At 41.2% G+C, this 17,838-nt stretch overlaps 2 protein-coding genes across 10 annotated transcripts in view; one reads left to right on the plus strand and one right to left on the minus strand.

Annotated features, from left to right (window-relative positions):
- The window catches only part of LOC106973351 (uricase), a 32,394-nt gene extending 26,226 nt beyond the window's left edge, over nt 1-6,168 (minus strand). Inside the window, exon 1 of one of the 2 annotated variants that reach the window (XM_053214331.1) lies at nt 5,929-6,168. Coding sequence is in view for 1 of the 2 variants with exons in the window: in XM_015070407.3 (XP_014925893.3) it covers nt 4,859-4,966 (108 nt within the window). In the remaining variant the exon portion in view is untranslated. Of the gene's footprint in view, nt 1-4,858; nt 4,991-5,928 lie in introns of those variants that run through there. The other variant, XM_015070407.3, reaches the window with a different exon arrangement.
- The window catches only part of DNASE2B (deoxyribonuclease 2 beta), a 96,561-nt gene that overhangs the window by 75,468 nt on the left and 3,255 nt on the right, over nt 1-17,838 (plus strand). For 4 of the 8 annotated variants that reach the window (XM_027058748.2, XM_053214329.1, XM_053214328.1 and 1 more), the window contains 4 exons: nt 8,898-9,075; nt 12,420-12,501; nt 15,050-15,211; nt 16,754-16,951. In XM_027058748.2, coding sequence (XP_026914549.2) covers nt 9,010-9,075; nt 12,420-12,501; nt 15,050-15,211; nt 16,754-16,951 — 508 coding nt within the window. In that variant the 5' untranslated portion in view covers nt 8,898-9,009. Of the gene's footprint in view, nt 1-4,263; nt 5,793-8,897; nt 9,076-12,419; nt 12,502-13,169; nt 14,710-15,049; nt 15,212-15,265; nt 15,484-16,753; nt 16,952-17,838 lie in introns of those variants that run through there. The other 4 variants (XM_015070405.3, XM_053214326.1, XM_053214330.1 and 1 more) reach the window with 4 other exon arrangements.

Genomic DNA, 17,838 nt, shown 5'->3' on the forward strand with positions numbered 1-17,838 from the left:
ATGCTAATTTTCTTGCCGGCCTCTCCACAGCACCAATAGCCTTAGGGCTGGGAACTGAAACAGGGAAACCCCTCAGGAGCCTCTTGGATGGGGGCAGGAAATTCCACAGCAAAGAAGTAATGGAGACCTCCAAGAATGCAGTTGGAAGAAAATTTTACTGAAATGCACACATTGAAAGATAATGTCTTTCCAAATGTGTAAGTCTTGAAAATAAAAACAACCATTTAGTGAGGGTTTCATATATGTCAGGAACTTTGCATATATTATTCCCTCTAGTCCTTTGTAAGAACCCTGTGAAGTGGATATTTTGATCCAAGTTTGACCGCGGGAATCATGAGGGTTAGGTGTCCTGCCAAGGTCACACTGTTACTAGGTGACAGAGGTAGGAAAGGAGAGCCCAGTCCATTTGCTTCCAAATGACACGCTCTTTCCCACTACAAGCAGCATCCCTATACCCCCTTGATGGTTAGCCCACTCTTTAGAGAAAGAAGGGAACCATTCTGATCCCAACAGAAGGAGAGAAATGGCCATGTTACTGCAGAAACTTGAATTCCTATGCCATTTTTTAAATTCCACTCATTGGAATCTACATTATCTTATCTACCACACACACACACACACACACACACACACACACACAAACAACAAACAAACAGAAACCCCTGCAATTTAAGAGGAAAAACGCTATTTTAAAAGAAACTAAGTCACAGATGGTAAGTGAGCTGCCCAAAGCCACATAGCTAACAGGCAGGCTCGTACAGTGGAAAAAGAGCCCTTCTGAGACTGAAGAGCCTTATTCTGCTTACTCTGTACCAGGCTAAACTTACCCAATGCCCAGAGGTACCCCCTGCCCAAACCACCACTTTTTCTGGAACTTTAGTCATTTGTTAAAATTATAGGGGAATTCTAAGCTCACATGGACTCCGTGGGTATGGCAAGGCTGTTCACATTGCAAAGTACGGGGAGAATGAAAGGCTGACTGCCCTTTGGGGCAGAATGAAAATTCAGCTTTGTGTCTTCAATAACAAGATGCTACCTTTGAGTCAAACACTGACTTTTATCTGGGTAAGGACTACTGCAAACATGAGCGATATAAGTTTATTTGTGGTCTTTAAAACCACATCGCCAAAGGACCCTTTTTAGTCCATCTGCAAAGATAAAGAAATAACTGTGCCACAGAAGAAAAGGAAACAAGGTGGGAAGAATGAGCATTTAATAAGCATTAGTCATGTGCCACAGGCTATGCACACAGTATCTCACTGAATCCTGAGAGCATATGCTATGAAAGTACAGATCACGAGCCACCTTTAGAAAAGGAAGTTGATACTGTTGAGGTTAAGTAGTTTGGTCAAAACTACATGGCGTGTAAGAGGTAGGGCCAGGCATGGAACCCAGGTCTGCCTGATTATTTTCACTATACCCAGCTGCCTCCTTGACAAAACATTATAGTAACGTTCTTTAAAATGGGATTTTACCTACCTACATACTCATTTTTATTTATTTATCTGATTAGATTTAATTCATCCTAAATTCCACATAACCCCAAAATAGAAATCTCTGAAATCTTTTTCATTTAATCCATTCATTCATCTATACTTATTCAGCCACTTCTAGGTGATAAGCACCATGGTAAGTGCTAGAGATACAATAGCAAACCAGTCAGACATTGTTCTGCCCTGATACAGGGCATTATACACTAGGTAGGGGTTATACACTAGAACAAACTTTCTCAGTAAAGAATCAAAAACTTGGTATTTTAGGCTTTGCGGGCCATATGGTCTCTGTTGCAACTGCTCAACTCTGCCATTATAGCAGAAATAGTTATACGTAATACATCAGTGAATGGGTGTCACTGTGTTCCAATAAAACTTTATAGAAACAGGCAGTGGGCCAGATTTGGCTGACCCTCGCTCTTGAGAGGAAGACTCAGAAAAGTAACCAAGTAATTAGAATACATTGTAATAATTGCTCTAATTGAACAAATACAGCAAAGTCTGGGATACCTAAACCAGATTAAGAGAGATCAAAGATAGTTTCCAGGAGGGACTGGCATCCATAGAGCTATGAATGATGAGTAGGAATTAACAAAATAAAATTTTCTGACCCTCTTCCTTTAATTCTACTTACAGCTTCCTTTAACAACATTTTTCATGAACAATTCTTTGTTTTACAAATGCCTGAATCATGTTGCTTGTCTCATCGATTTTCATCAAGATAATTCAAGTCCCCTCCCCTTCCTCCTGCAACAAGAGTATCAACTTTTTCCTTCGGTTTTTCACATTCTAGATTTTATCCAGTACCTGAAGTGGTCTTGTAAAAGTTTGAACATTAAGTTAAAGAGATAGACTCTCTGGCATGTAAATCACACCTCAAAAAGCTATTGAAAATAACTAAACAAAGCCGGCAGCCTGACTTCCAGAAGTCCTCACAGGATGACTAAACTTTGATGAAGCCAGCATAGACCAGGGTGTGGAAAAACCCAACTTAATCTCAATCTCAAAAAGTTCTTACAGATAAAGCTTCAAAGAATACGAATTCACAGCCAAAAATAAAAAAAGCACACAGGGTAGCTTTCAAGGTGTCATGAGAGAGAGCTGCAGAAACAACAGACAGTGAAGTGTGACCTGCAAAGGCTCTAGATACTGGAATCCTCAAACACAAAATATCAAATAATATCTTTAATATCTTTACAGAAATAAAAAGAGAAGACTGAGCATATCTCCTTTTTAAAAAACGTTTATTTATTTCAAGAGAAAGGGAACACAAGCAGGGGAGGGGCAGAGAGAGAGGAAGAGAGAGAGAGAGGAAGAGAGAGAGAGAGAGAAAGAGAGAGAGAATCCCAAGCAGGCTCCGTGCTGTCAGCACAGAGCCCTATATGGGGCCGGAACTCACAAACTGTGAGATCATGACTGAGCCGAAACCAAGAGCCAGACGCTTAACCAACTGAGCCACCCAGGCGCCCCTGAGCATAGCTCCTTCTTGAGACAAGGGTGTACCTTCCCTTGAGCAAAAAACAAGAGACCAGAAAAAAGACTAAGTAAATTTGAAGAAAAAAAAAAAAAACCCAAAGAACTTCTTAATGCATTAATAAGTGCATTAAGGAACAGATTTAATACAACTGAAGAAATAATTAGATATTTGAAAGAGATAGATTAAGTAACAGATTAATGTTGCCTAAGAGAGAACTTGAGAACCGAAAGATAGATAGATCCAAATAAAGAATCAGGATTAATGAAGACACCGGAGACGGAATATATGCAAGAGACATAGAATGTACCAGGACAATATGACAAGAGAGAATGTGGAAGAGGCACAATTTCAAAGAGATCGGGACTGAGATTTTCCAGAATTACTAGATGAATGAATACAAACCTTCAGCTATAAAATAAGAAGCCTATTACCAAGTGAAGAACTCTACCTTGTTCACTACACTGGGCCAACTTATAATGAAGGGATTTTCTGCTATTTTTAGAGGTAATCATGTCGTGAAGGTATATGTGGTATTTTTGTAATCTTATGCTCCTCGGGGTTCAAAAGAGGGTAACGTGAAAACCATTCTATCCTGTTTGCATTTTCTCCGTCCACCAAATTCAGTTTCTTTCCATAACAGTACTTTGCCATTTTTAGTGAAAGTCAGGACATACTGGAATCTAGGCTTTAGGGTAATGTTGAAATCCTTGGAGCCCCTCAGTACAGCTTTTGATACCTGGTGATTGCATAATAAAGCTTGTTGACTGACAATCGGTGCCATCAGGTCAGCGACAAGGAGAGATAAGAAGAAAGCTTCCTGAAAGTTACATCTGAAAGAAAGTAACCTAACAGCATTTTTCCAGACTTTGAAATAAAATTGGATTTAGCAAATAGCATCCCAATACAGATGTCCCCCAACCACAGGAAGGGCTCAGGTTATAGTAAAAACAATCTTAGCTATTATTTGTGGATCATTTACTTTTGGCCAGGCACTGTGCTAAGCATACAATGAGGAGAAAATAGGAATTACTTTATATCCTATTCAACAAAGGTTCTTTAGTCTACATAACTGCAAACAAGTTGCTTATCTTCTCTAAATGCATCAATAAATCCTAAGCCTCATGTACTTAGTTATTACCATTGTAATACCAAAAGCTATCACAAGATAAAAATAATTTTATTTCATTTTAACTTAGAAAAATAAACCTCATGCTATGAAAATTTTTAAAAATTGATGAAAAGTTTGCAGTTGCTGAAATCTTTTTTTCTGAACGCAATAAAAACATATATAAAACAAAATGATACTCATGGAGGAATGATCAGAAAAAAAATGTTGTTTTGTTTTGTTTTGTTTTGTTCTACCTTGATTGTTTGCAAACCTGTCAGATAAGGTACAGCCTTGGCTCAGGGCAGCAAGCCTCAAAGTTTCGAGTGCACTGGCATCACCACAAACTTTATAAAAAATGTAGATTCCTAAGCCCAACTGGGAGAATTCTGAGTTAGCAGGTTTGGGCTAAGACCCAGAATTCTGCCCCTTTTGCAAGCACCACAGGAAAATGTGGGTACATGGTCCAGACACCCCAAACAAAACTCTGTCTTAGGAGAAATAGAGCCTCAGGCCCTCCCTTTCCTACGAACCTTGAATCCTGAACAATTCGAGTTCAACACAGAAGTGATCTGAGTTGCAAGATGCCAGTTTGGTGTGGGTCCCTAAGTGACTGGTCTGGATCCATAATCCAAGGGATAGATCAGAGCTATCCTTCTGGTAAAGTGCTCCTAATTATGAGAGCATCTTTAAGAAGTGAGTCAAAAGCATCATACACTTAAGGAAATCCTTTTCATATGCCTGTCTCCTCCCTCCCCTCCTGTAAAAAGAGAATGGTCTCACCTTTTTATAGTCATTGTGGTAATAAGCCATTTTCTCTTGGCTTTCAACTTCAAATTTAGTTTCAAGAGTGAGAAAGAATAGTTTGGGCAAAACAGATGTTTGTAACATTTTTTATTTGACCTGAAGGGTGAGCGGTCAATATGTTTACCCGATTGCATTACAACCAATTGGACACCAAGGCCTCTCAAAAGTAGAGCACCAAGTTGAATGGCTAAAACCAGAGGTGGAGGCAATACGTAAACATCTTTTGTAGAATACAATTAAATTGCTCTTTAAGGCAACCCTTTGAAGTCCACTTTAGGAAAAGTTTACTTAAGATTGAGAATATTAGAAGTGATAGATCCTAATTTTTGCTAAGACTTAAGGTTTTGTCATTTCTGCTTAATGTGTGAACTGCAAGCATTTGCTTTCACTCACAGAGAGGCTAATTGTGAGGGGAAAACTTGAAATACATTTAATTCAACCTCTACTTATCAACATGGAGTTTCCCTGCCCACCGAACTTCATAGTACATGATGTTCCCTCAGAAGAGTTAACTGTATATCCCATTTTTCTCGCTGGGACTTTTGATGACTTCGCAAACTAGTCAGCACAAAGGCATCCGGAGTCACGCTGGCATGTTGTGACAGAATCACACAATTACATGAGGTTCGCCCCATCCTGAAAATGCCCGAACAGCGAACAGCAGAGGCAAACGGAAACAAAACATCAGAGCCAGCACAGCCTGAGCGAGACCTGAAACTCAGACTCCTCGTCCGGGGGGCAAGTTTCCTGCTGTGGTGTGGAATATAGGTGGCAGATAAAAAAAAAAAAAAAAATGACAGCCAGACTTCTAAGAACAGCCCTTCCTTTGCTCTTCTTCGCCCTCTTTGGGGTCCTGGAGGCGACAACAATATCGTGCAGAAATGAAGAAGGCAAAGCTGTGGATTGGTAGGTAAATGAAATGGAAGGATTTGTGCATGCAAATAGAAAGCCAGAGTATGGGAGGCAAACTGGCTCACTGTAAAGTTCCACAAGGAGTCTTCCCCCTCCCTCTCCCTCCTAAAAAGAAGGGAAATTAAAGTACATACATGGACCAAATATCCAGAGAGGTCCTGAGTGAAGGAACTTCCACCTGAGAAAGCTGCCAAGCAGTGCCTGGTGGACTTGATTCGCTTCTCCCAGAGGGCCAAGGCCGGTGGCCCCAGATGTGGGGGGCCAGTTGGCAGGTTCCTTTGATTGCATTGCGCCTTCCCTAACGGGACCCTTCCAACATCCTTTCAGAAATTTGCAAAGGAGAGAAGGCAGATTGCTTTTTTTCTGACACGGGACATTGTGCCTCTCCTTCTGAGAATGAGAAAGAGGGCTTGATCGAACACAGCAGTGTTCGGTTAACCTTGTTTATTAGGGCAGCACAGGAGCACAGGAGTGGGTGGTAGGTCCTTGGCCTCCTTCACGCTGTGGAAGAGACTCAACACAGCATTGCATTATGGTTATGGATTCTTCTAACGCTTTGATCGCTTTTTCACTCTTTAATTAGGGTGTTTAGGTTGAGCATTATGATTGGCATCAAGCTTTGTGTAAACTTCAGGCTTGAGAACACAGAGACACTCAGTCTCTCAGCAGTTACTGAGCTCATGCCAGGCCCTGTGCTGAGGTTTGAAAATACAAATATGAATGAAACATAGCACTTGCCCTCAAGGAGCTCAATTATGTGATGAGGGTATAGATGGGGCCTCTAGGGAGCATGAGCCCCCAAACTAGTTTTGAGCTAAGTTTTAAGAACAATTATGAGCTGGTTAGATTTTTTTTTAATGTTTATTTATTTTTGAGAGAGAGAGACAGCAAGCAGGGAGGAGCAGAGGGAGAGGGACAGAGGATCCCAAGAAGGCTCTGCACTGACAGCAGAGGGCCCAATGCGGGGCTCAAACTCACAAACGGTGAGATCACGATCTGAGCCTATGTCGGATGGTTAACCGACTGAGCCACCCAGGCACCCCGTGAGCTGGTTAGAAAAACAAGGGAGATGCAAGGGCATCTCAAGCCAATGAGGGAGCAATGGGGAGGTACAGAGGCAAAAAGCAGGGGAGAAGGTTCAAGAACAGTGTTGCTGGTGCTTCAGGAGGATGGTGGGAGATGGCAGGAAGTAAGCTCAGTGAGCGGTGAGGGCCAGGTCATGAAGGGCTTTGTGTGTTGGGCTGCAGCGTCTGAATTTGACTGTCAAAGGGAGCTACTGAAGACCTTCCAGCAGGGATGTGACGTAGTCAGATTTGTATTTTAGAAAGCTCACTGGTGGCACATTGACGGCCAACTGCATGGAGACCAGTCTAGAGTCATGGACTCACCAGGACTTTTGCAGCATTACAGATGAGATGATGTGTGGACCTCATCAGTTTAAAGTTTAAAGACGCGGTAGTAGAAATAGAGAGGAAGGAACACTCTGGGAAAACTCGGTAACAGATGGGCTGAGGGTCGTAGGAGAGAGGGAGAAGTTAAGAAAGACTTTCAGACTGCTGGCTTCTCTGACTGCGTGGATGTGTTCCCCGTCTGCAGGAGAAGAGCAGAGTTGGAGCGAAATATTATAAACTTGGTTTCAAAAATATGGAGTTGGAGGTCTCTGGGCTATCTCTGCATTTAGGCTTATCTGGACCTCAGCATAGAGGTGTGGGCTACAAACAGATTGAGGAAACTTCAGAAGATAACTGGAAATGGTTACTCAAGAAAAATGTTTAAAAGCACTAGTTTTCAACTGATACGCCGTGACCCTGATGGTTCTCAAACACTTTACTGGTGAGCGACCAAATTGCGATCAATACATAACATTTGTTTTTGCTGCAAATGAATGGACACATTACTCAGCAATACCCGTCAGAGAGAATGTTGAGCTGAGCAGACGAGGAGGCACAGTCTCGAGCTGCTACAACTCACTGTGAGAGTAAAAGGGCAGAGCAACATCAGGTCGGCACCAAAGAATAATTTTATGTTTCTTGCCACATGTGAGGACCCTGTTCTGAGAGTAAGAACGCATGCACAGGGCAGGAAAGAGCTCGTGTAAATAAATGGAAGCATAAGAGTGAATAGAACCAAGTGAATAACATGAAGTGTTTACGGGCAGTGTGAGATGTCATCGTGTGGTCATAGTGAATGCATTAGAATGTTTGCCTCCTTGTGGGTATTTGATGGTTCATTGTGGGATTTTTGCTATTAGAGGTATTTGGCAAGACCCGGGTGATTTTGCCCTCTGGGGACTTTCAACATTGTCTGGAAACAGTTTTGATTGGCATAGCTGAGGAGGACTACTGTCATCTGATAGGTAGAGGCCAGGGATGCTGCAGTGCACAGGACAGCCCCCACAACAAAGAATGATCTGGCCTGAAATGTGACTAGAGCACATTTGAGAAGCCCCGGGGTTACATGATCAAAGAGTGCCTACCTGCCATACGGGCCCAACCGCCTCCCCTCCCTGTGAGATACGCAAAGAAGATATACAAGGAGATAATAGTAAGGACAACAAAATGCTTGCTTAATGAGCTGGTCTTGGCCCTGAATCCTCAATGCAGAGCGGTCTGAAAAACTGAGCTAAAGAACGTGGCCTAGGCCAGAGACTCAAGGGAGCCTCTGTCTACTCTGAAAGCCAAACCCAAATCTCGGACCCAGCCAGCCAACTGCAAAGAGATGAGCGTGCCAAGCACTTGGGGCAGAAGAGAAAAATACATCCAAGGCCTTTCCAGTCCAGGCCTGGGCTTCGTTCTCTCCCCAGTGCAGCCATATGGCATGTGGAAACAAAAGAGAGCCACTGTCAACCTACATGGGCTTCCACAACAGGGACCCTACCCACCCTAGGCCAGTTGATGTCTTAGGACACATCCAGTCAGAGTCACATTCCTTTCTGGGAAGGAGAAAAATAAGGGCGAGAAAAGAGACAGAAATCCTGAGCAAATCCCTTTCCTTAGACTTAGGGAACATAAGTAAAATGATATAGTTAGACGCTTAATACAGTGGCTGTCACCAGAGAAGCTGTCAATAAGTGTTAGTAATTCATAATTATTTCCTTTGTTAGGTTTGCCTTTTATAAGTTACCTAAAAGGCAAGACAAGGAAAGCAGACAGACGGGGTTAGAGTACCTATACCTAGACTCTACAACCAGGAGCTGGAGGAGGAGTAAGCAATTAATGAATACCACCAACAGTGTGTTGGGAAGGACATTACAACAGCTCTATGAAGCATATGCCTCCGAGGTATGTTACAGTTTATCATTCATCTGAATCACATAAAATGCATAAACAGAATCTAAAGCTTCCAAAAGATTCTGACTTCGAACCTACCTAACCCCTGATCCTAGCAACTTGAAGTAAGCTAGCACACAATCTGAATCAATCTTAGACCTTCAGGAATATGTCATCAGACTCTACAGCGATGCCAGATTATGGGCACATTCAGCACTATATCCCATAGCATCACCGGGTAAGGTGTGAACTACCTACGTATGGAAGCCTTCTGGCTGCCAAACTCTGCCAATTCACTCCGTACTTGCTGTCTTAGACCTCTAACAGAAATAGCAAGAAGCCCTCTTCCATTATAATGCAATACAGATCAGCAATTAATACACCACGAAGTATGGGTTACTTATGCCATGGTGGTGATGAGTGCTGGGGGCCAAAACGAAGGGTTCCACCTGGTCTTCCTTTTCACTTATCATTTTCCAAGTAGTAGGTTGAGAGCTAGGGCTGTAGTTCGATGCCCTAGAACTCACTTGCCTGAGTGGAGATTAAACCTGCTATCTGGACTTGATCAGGCAATGTGCTAACCAGCCAAAGAGGCATAGGTAAGTAGGCCTGCTGGCTCAATGTGGGCAGTCTCCCAATGATCCAGGCACCATCTGCCGTTCAGTGGCAAGATACTGCTTCCCATCCAGGGGTGACAAGGAAAATCATAAAATAATATTCAGTTACACGCATATATGCCTTCCTAACAATCACTGAGAGAGAGGTAAATGTGTAAAATGACTCAGCACTTACGGTATGCTAGGCCGTTACATATGTCAATTAATTGATTTCCAACAATAATGTGTTAGATCCTAGCGCTGCGGCACATGCATATCTGAGTATTTACTCAAAATGCGCAGAGAGCTGTCACTGTGTGCACTAATGCTCATGTTTTTATTCGTCTGCCACGAAGACCAGCCTTCAGAGCCAAATTACAAAGTAAAAATGTATTTTAAAAGTGTTTGAGTACACGTGATGGACCAAGCCCTGTTGTAGGTGCTTTTAAAAATTATTTAAACCCAGCAGCAACCCTGCTTTCAATTAATAGAATATTATGTAAAGTCCAAACTGCCTGCAGCTCCTTCTGTTTTCCAAGTTTGGGGATGGAGGCTGGGAGCATAACCCATTAGTGAGAAAATAAACACTTCTGTTGTTCCCTTCTCCACCGGGGAGAGAAAGGAAAGAGCAACATTGTAGAGCCTCTGTCTTTTACCTTAGTTGGGACAGATGGTTCTTACTTTGGCGGAATACAATAATGATCTTTGGAGGCACAAAAGTGGCCCCAGAGCCTAGGAGGGCAAGAGAGCTAAAATGCTCTGCAAAATAAAAAAGAGTGGATGAAAGCTAGGATTTAAAAAGTATAAGAAACCCAGAGAGAGACTAGAGGCAAGGCCAGGTGGTGATGTAAAACCATTCAATGTTTTGTACCTTCAGTGAAATCTGATCACACATAAGGCCTTCAGTGAGGGATTCTGGGAAGAAAATGACAGGGAAGGGGCTGATTTCCATGTCTGACTGGCATAGAGCCAGAAGAAGAGGAACAACAGTAGTGAGGACACCTAAGTGAGATCGGGTGTTCTTTGGAAGCTGGGTCTGTGTGCCAGAAGTGACAGTGAGAACATAGCTCCCCCACCTCCTGGTCTGGGATTCTATCAGAAAGCAGAATGCAAGATCACAGCAACTGGCTTTAAATCTCAAATGTCAAGATGACCTAGGCCAATACGTGGGTTACATTTGGAATTGTTTCCCTTCTTTTGCCTTTGTCAATAAGAACCTTCCATACACCTTCGTAGTAACGCTTATCAAACTATATTGTAGTTGCCTGTGCCTGCCTGTCTATATTCCCTGCTAGACTAGGGGCAGAGATTGTACTAGTCTTGTTCAACATCCAGTAGTCAAAAGAGTACCCAGCTTATGTGTTCTAGAAACAAAGCTGTCCAGAAGGACATGCCTAGGCCTACCTATCCTTAAGTCCATGGTCTTTCCCCTTTATCAGAGAGCCTTTCTTCACTAGGGCTGCCTCCCATTTAACCTTAGCTAGCTGTTACACTCCTGGTTAGAATAATACACTTCGTCTATTATACGAATAAAGCTTCTCAAAGATTCTTCCCAAAGCCCCTTCGCATTGCACGCCGAAGGCACACAATGGCCTCATGACCACATTCAACGCCAGCTCATTGAACAACTGTCAGGGTCTTCCAGCAGAGAATATGAATGCCAACAATAGCTATAGTCACTTGTGAAAATGAGGCTAAGAAAACAGCTTCTTTTCCTGGATATTTCTAAATATAGTAGCCGAGAATGCTACACGGACTATACGGTGCATTAAAAAAAAAAAAAAAAAGGTTTTAGATTACCTCAAATAATTAAGCAGTTGTAAACAACTCAATAATTGGCTTTTTTTTTCCCTGAGACAAAAAGAAGAGCCTTTTTTAAGGAGATGAGTTTTCCTTCCTTGCTTTTAATTATGTCCCTGAGATTTTTGTTAATATCAATATTATTGGCTTCAGTAAAAATCACTGCATCGTGACACAAACGAAAAGGAACCACACAGAATAAATACAAGCAAGCTTCCAAAACATGACAAAAGAGATACCATCAAAATAATAGCTTCATTTTTACTCAGAGATTTGGCCAACTGTTTAGAAAATTTACTCATATTTTGCCTTACCAGAGGCAATCCAATATCACACATTCAATTTCACTACTTTTACCAAGCAGGGAAATATCAAGCAAGAAAGGTGAAGTGACACTAAGAAATGAATTGAAGGGAAATCCTCCCCTGCAGGGAGGTAGTGGGAGCAGAGAATGAGGAATCCTGATTAAACACAAAACTATGACCAAGCTGTGAAGCACAACGTAGGCAGAGGAAAGCAGACCCTGATGGCCAGTTCTGCCATGGTGCCTATATCAGTGGAAAAAACCCAGGTGTAATCCTAGGCCGATTGTTCCTACACAAATATTTGTTCCTCAACAAATATTTAAGTACTCCTTTATTATACAGTGGTTGCCAAATGAGAAACGCAGGTCCAAAACAGCCAAGAGAAATAGGAATAGTACCTTCACATGCACATCATGATGCACAGGGCCCCTGTCACATAGGATGAAACCATGCACGGTTAAGAATGGACTTTCTGTTCCCTCCCTTGCCTGTCACAGAATTCAGTCTGATGGGGAAGCTGTCTATTAGGATAACGGATGATTTCTCATGTGTATTAATGAAAGCTCTGTATTGCAGACTGGGTAGCTGGTAGAAATGTTGCGAGCATTTATGAGCGTAAGATTTACATCATTATAACCCTAATGTGCTCCTGCAGAATAACAACACAGCCTATCTAATATACAATGATGGAGTCCCTACATCTGTGAATTACAGCAGAAAGTATGGACACACTAAAGGTATGACAAAGGCTCTTGGTTTGTCTTTTCTACTGGAAATCAACATTCTCTTAAATATTCTATCTTGAATATTCTTTTTTTTTCCACACTGAAAAGACAGCTTTCCTTTTTAATGGTTTATTCTGAGCTATCAAAATTCTTGATTTCTATATCACAGGTTATAATTATATAATTTCACTTGGAAATCTCCTTTTCACAAATTCCACTTTATTTCTTAACATAAAAATATATGCTCTATAGCAGAAATCCCAGAATTCTACTGGGAATACCAGCCAGTCTATATAGTGTTTGTGTGTATGCACGCGCGCGTGTGTGTGTATGTGTGTGTGTGTGTGTGTACACATTTCAGTTAAGTTCATTGAGGTATAATTTCCATTGAGTAAAATTCACTCTTTTTAGTGTATAGTTCCTTTTGAAGTAAACGTTTTTGAAAAGTACTTTTAATAAAAAAAAAAAAGGAAAGTACTTTTAAATATATTTTTTATATTTTGGTAATTTTTGTTATATATAGTTAATATATTTTAAGAATTTTATTATAGTAATTTTTGGCATTTTTCTATAAACTATGTATATGTATACTTAAAAATTCAAAATGCCAGTAAGCAAAAAAAAAAATCTGTAATTTTAATACCCATTAGATAATCGCATTAATCCTTTCTACTCACTTTTCCTATAATATGTATTTTAAAACATTTTTATGAAACTATTGTAATGATTATCTTCTACTGTTTTTCAACTTCATAGATCATGAATGCTTTCCCATGGCAACAAATATTTTTCAGAAGACCCCAAAGTCGGGGCGCCTGGGTGGCTCAGTCGGTTAAGCATCCGACTTCGGCTCAGGTCACGATCTCACAGTTCGTGAGTTCCAGCCCCACATCAGGCTCCTCACTGACAGGAGGAGTTCCTCTTTCTCTCTCTCAGAATAAATAAGTAAACTTTAAAAAAAAAAAAAAAAAAAAAAAAAAAAGAAGGTCCCAAACTCAAATGGCTTCAGAAGCAGGCAAGTGGATGTCAGCAAGCCAGGTGGACTAAACTAGCAGGGAACTGAAGAACCGGAGGGTGCATGCTTGGTGAAAAGGTACAGGTAGTGCTCAGGCTGCTTTGGAGGGATGCGATTTTTCAGGAGATGTTGAAAATTAGCATTTGTGGAAAATCTCCCCAATTTTTAAATGTTGGCAATGAACGCAAAGTTTTAGAAATATTCTCTGAGAATAATAATATGTATCTGCAGGATAGATTTGGCCAGTAAGCTGCCACTTTTGCCACCTCCAATTAAGAACGTAATTTGTAATGGCTGTCAAATATCATGAGTAATGAAAGCTTTTTATTTAGCCAAGTTGCCCTCCTGATGGTCCTATTTGCTTGGAACACAGCAATTTTGGTAATACACCACATTCTCCAAACTCTCGTCTAACAACCGCCAACCACCATTCTCCCCCCACCCTGTTCGTTGCTAAAAGGGCTTGGGAAAAAGACCACAAAGGGAACGGGACCCCATGTCAAGTGCAGGAGTTCTCTTTGGCAACAGGTGCCCTGACATCCGGTGGCACTGGTACCAGGAGGTTAGGATTTCAGGCCAACAGTACATGCATCTGGGCAGAAGAGGGCCCCTGAAGGTCATCCAGCTCTGTTTGGCAACAGAACATTGGACGTTTTCCACCTGGACACAGGGAATGAGAGACCAATAGCGTGCTTTCTTCAAGTGTGTTTTTTGCAAAAGAAATAACTGGCAAGCATGTGGTTTCCACTCTAACAATAAGGTAAACATGAATAATTTCATATTTGCATGGTCATATGCAAACTGGAAAGTCTAGTCAGTGTACCAGAACTATCCCGATTTATTTATAAACACAGAAATAGTCACTGATGCCTGTTGGGTAGGATTCATTTTGCCATGTCACAAAATGAAAATCTTTCTGTTCCCTTCCTTTCCGTTTTCATGTCATTTTGCTCTAGAAATTTTCACTAAACACAATTAACTGGGTCATTTTGGCATGGCTTCTCTTTCATTCTCTCTGTCTCTGTTTTTGGCCTTGTGGAGTTGATTACTCTTCTACACATAAGTGACCATCAGTGTCTTACAATGAACTATCGCAAGTACATTTCTTCATTTGATACTTTCTCTTTCAATTCTTTTTCAGCTGGCTTTTGAAAACAGCTTAGCTGCTTAGCGGTAAAGATAACTCATTATGTGAAGCTTACCAGGTGACTGTGTAGTTTAACAAGGTCAAATTCCAATTTAGCAAATTTGCATTCCGCCAAAACAAATTCTCCTTGTGGTTTCAACACGAAATTCCTCTTAACTCTTCACAGGGTGGCTGTCCTGGCTCTCTTTTGTGGTGGCTTATTATCAGTAATGGGGCAATGTAATGTGTGCCCAAATTAGTTTTGAAATCTTTGAAAAGCAAGCATGATCTTTGTGATTATTAACAGAGTAAAATATTAGCCTGAAGTACAAATGGGCTTAAATGCTACAGCTTTGAACCCTATCTTTAAAAGGAGCTTTGTTTTTCTAATTTACCTATATTAATTGTATCTTTGGTAGGTTTACTGCTGTGGAACCGAGTGCAGGGATTTTGGCTAATTCATTCTATTCCCAGATTTCCTCCAGCTCCTGAAGAAGGCTATGATTATCCACCCACAGGGAGGAGACATGGACAATCTGGCATCTGCATAACTTTTAAGTACAACCAGTATGAAGGAATAGGTAACATTAGAGTATGTTAAAAAAAAAAAAGAGAGAGAGAGATAGCAGTGTTAAAGAAGGGATTTGGAAATGTATGAATAAATTTATTACTTCATCCGTTTCTCTATTCATTAACACTCTGTTACCTAGATTCTATTAGATTCTAACATGGGCGTTGCCATGGTGAGACCTTGAGCAGATTCACTTACTAGACCTTTGTTTCCTGATCCACCAAAGAAGTCTTTGAAATTGATCAGGGGTGGTATTTTCAAATGTCTAGCGTGGCCTGGCAGGTAACAAAAATGGGTGAAACAGGCAAGCAACGCTGCATGGGCAGTGGGGACAGAGACAAACAGGGATGTTGACTCTCCCCTCAAAAGCCTCAGCTCTGCGATGTGGCTCTGCAGAAAAGCAGACCTAATGGTTACAGATCTCCATACTTTTCAAGAGAAACTAGAAATCTAGGGTGGGAGGATGTGAGAGAGTTGGGAAGAGAATATGATCTCAATCTTATTTAAAAAAAATAATTGTGGGGGCACCTGGGTGGCTCAGTCAGTTGAGCTTCTGACTCTTGATTTGGATCAAGAGTCTCACGATTTGTGGGATCAAGCCCCACATCAGGCTCTGCCCTGACAGTGTGGAGCCTGCTTGGGATTCTCTCCCCGCTCCCCCCACCCCTCTCCCGCTCACACACGGGTGCATGTGCACTCTCTCTCTCTCTCTCTCTCAAAATATAATGAAGTAAATAAATGTGCTGACTACATGTTGCCTGTAGGCCACCAACCTGACAGCTCCAAGTCAGATGATCTTCCTTTAAGATCCCAAGCTGGAATGGCCAAAAATACTTGGATTTGGAAAACTATGGTGGGGGAGAAGGAGAAGTAGGAACACTATTTTATCAGTCACTTTTTACTGAGGAGGCTGCTAAATTGTGGTAAAGAGTGATTTACCTCTAGATATATGAGGTTTACAATATGTTTTTCATCAAATTTTCATCTTATGGCAAGGATTACTGAGGCTCTCACCCAAGTTAAGTCCTAGTTTAACTAATTGAGTTCCTGTAATGTTTATAGAGCCGAATAGCATAGAGATTAGCTGTGCATGCTGATGAGTTGATTATTCTTTAAGCTGGATGATCAATACATGGGAGGGCTCTACTTTTGTATATGTATGTATTCAAGAAAAAAACATATGGTCTCCAATGCCAGACTGCCTAGGTTTGAATATCAACTACAAGCTTTATAACCCTGCATCTGTGACAGAAATTCTCTATTAATTCATCTATATGAAGAGGATAATGACAAAAGAACTTACTTAATAATGTAATTGCTATTAGGATTGAGTTAGTACACCCATATAAAACTCGTGGAATAACACCTGGAAAGTAGGAAGCGCTCAATAAGGGTTAACTATTTTAACCAAAGTGATTTGAAGGCGATTGGCTTAAAAAAGAAATACTTTTGTTTTTGTTTTTGTGGTTTTTAATTCACACAAGATCTATAGTATCAACAAGTATTTCCATCTGTATCCTAATTCTCAATTTTTCTTTGTTCCTCCATTCAGATTCTCAGCTCTTGGTCTGTAACCCAAACATTTATAGCTGTTCCATCCCAGCCATCTTTCACCAGGAGCTCGTTCATATGCCCCAGCTGTGCTCCAGATCCAGCTCATCAGAGATCCCTGACCGGCACCTCACTGCACTTCAGTCAGCCCGGGGCCAAAAATTCCTCCATTTTGCAAAGTCTGGTTCTTTTCTTGACGGTATGAAAGACCATGATCAAACAATATATAACTCTGCTGTTGGACTCACTTTGGATTGTATAGCAGAACTATTCTGATTATTTGGGGATGGAGAAGTAGAAGAGAAGGGAGGAAAAAGGAAGGAAAGGGAAAGGGGAAGTCAAATTAGTCCAAACGTTCGCCTGCTCTGCTTGAATAGCACAATTGCTGATCCAACCATGGAAATATCTCACAACCATCCAAGCCAGGAGTCCGTGAAAATTTGCAGTCCCCAGCCTCTGTTGGGCACAGGACCACAGTTGTCTCCTCCTTTTTTCCATTCCCTAAGCAGCTATTTTAAGACTCTTTTACTCTCAAGTCCTTTATATTATGCTGCCTCCTCATTCTCAGCCTCTCTTTTTCCTTCATAGAGAGAACAGAGATCACCAGAGAGAAACCACCTCAAGAACACACTCCACCCAAAAAAGTATGGGGGTTCCTCAAAAAATTAAAAATAGGAATATCATGTGATCCCATAATTCCATTACTGGGCCTTTTCCCAAAGAAACCAAAAACACTAATTCGGAAAGATATATGCAGACCTATGTTTATCGCAACATTATTTACAGAAGCTAAGATATGGAGGCAACCCAAGTGTTCATCAATAGATGAATGGATAAAGAAGATGTGGTGTGTATACACAATGGAATATTACTCAGCCATAAAAAGAATGAGACTTCACCGTTTGGGACAACATGGAAGGACCTAGGGGGTACTATGCTAAGGGAAATAAGTCAGAGGAAGATAAAACCATAGATTTCACTCATATATGGAATCTTAAAAACAAAACAAATGAACACACAAACGGAAGCAGAAACAGACCCGTAAATACACAGAACATACTGGTGGTTGCCAGAGGGGAGGGGATG

Source organism: Acinonyx jubatus, chromosome C1 (genome assembly GCF_027475565.1).
Source record: "Acinonyx jubatus isolate Ajub_Pintada_27869175 chromosome C1, VMU_Ajub_asm_v1.0, whole genome shotgun sequence".
Classification (NCBI taxonomy): domain Eukaryota; kingdom Metazoa; phylum Chordata; class Mammalia; order Carnivora; family Felidae; genus Acinonyx; species Acinonyx jubatus.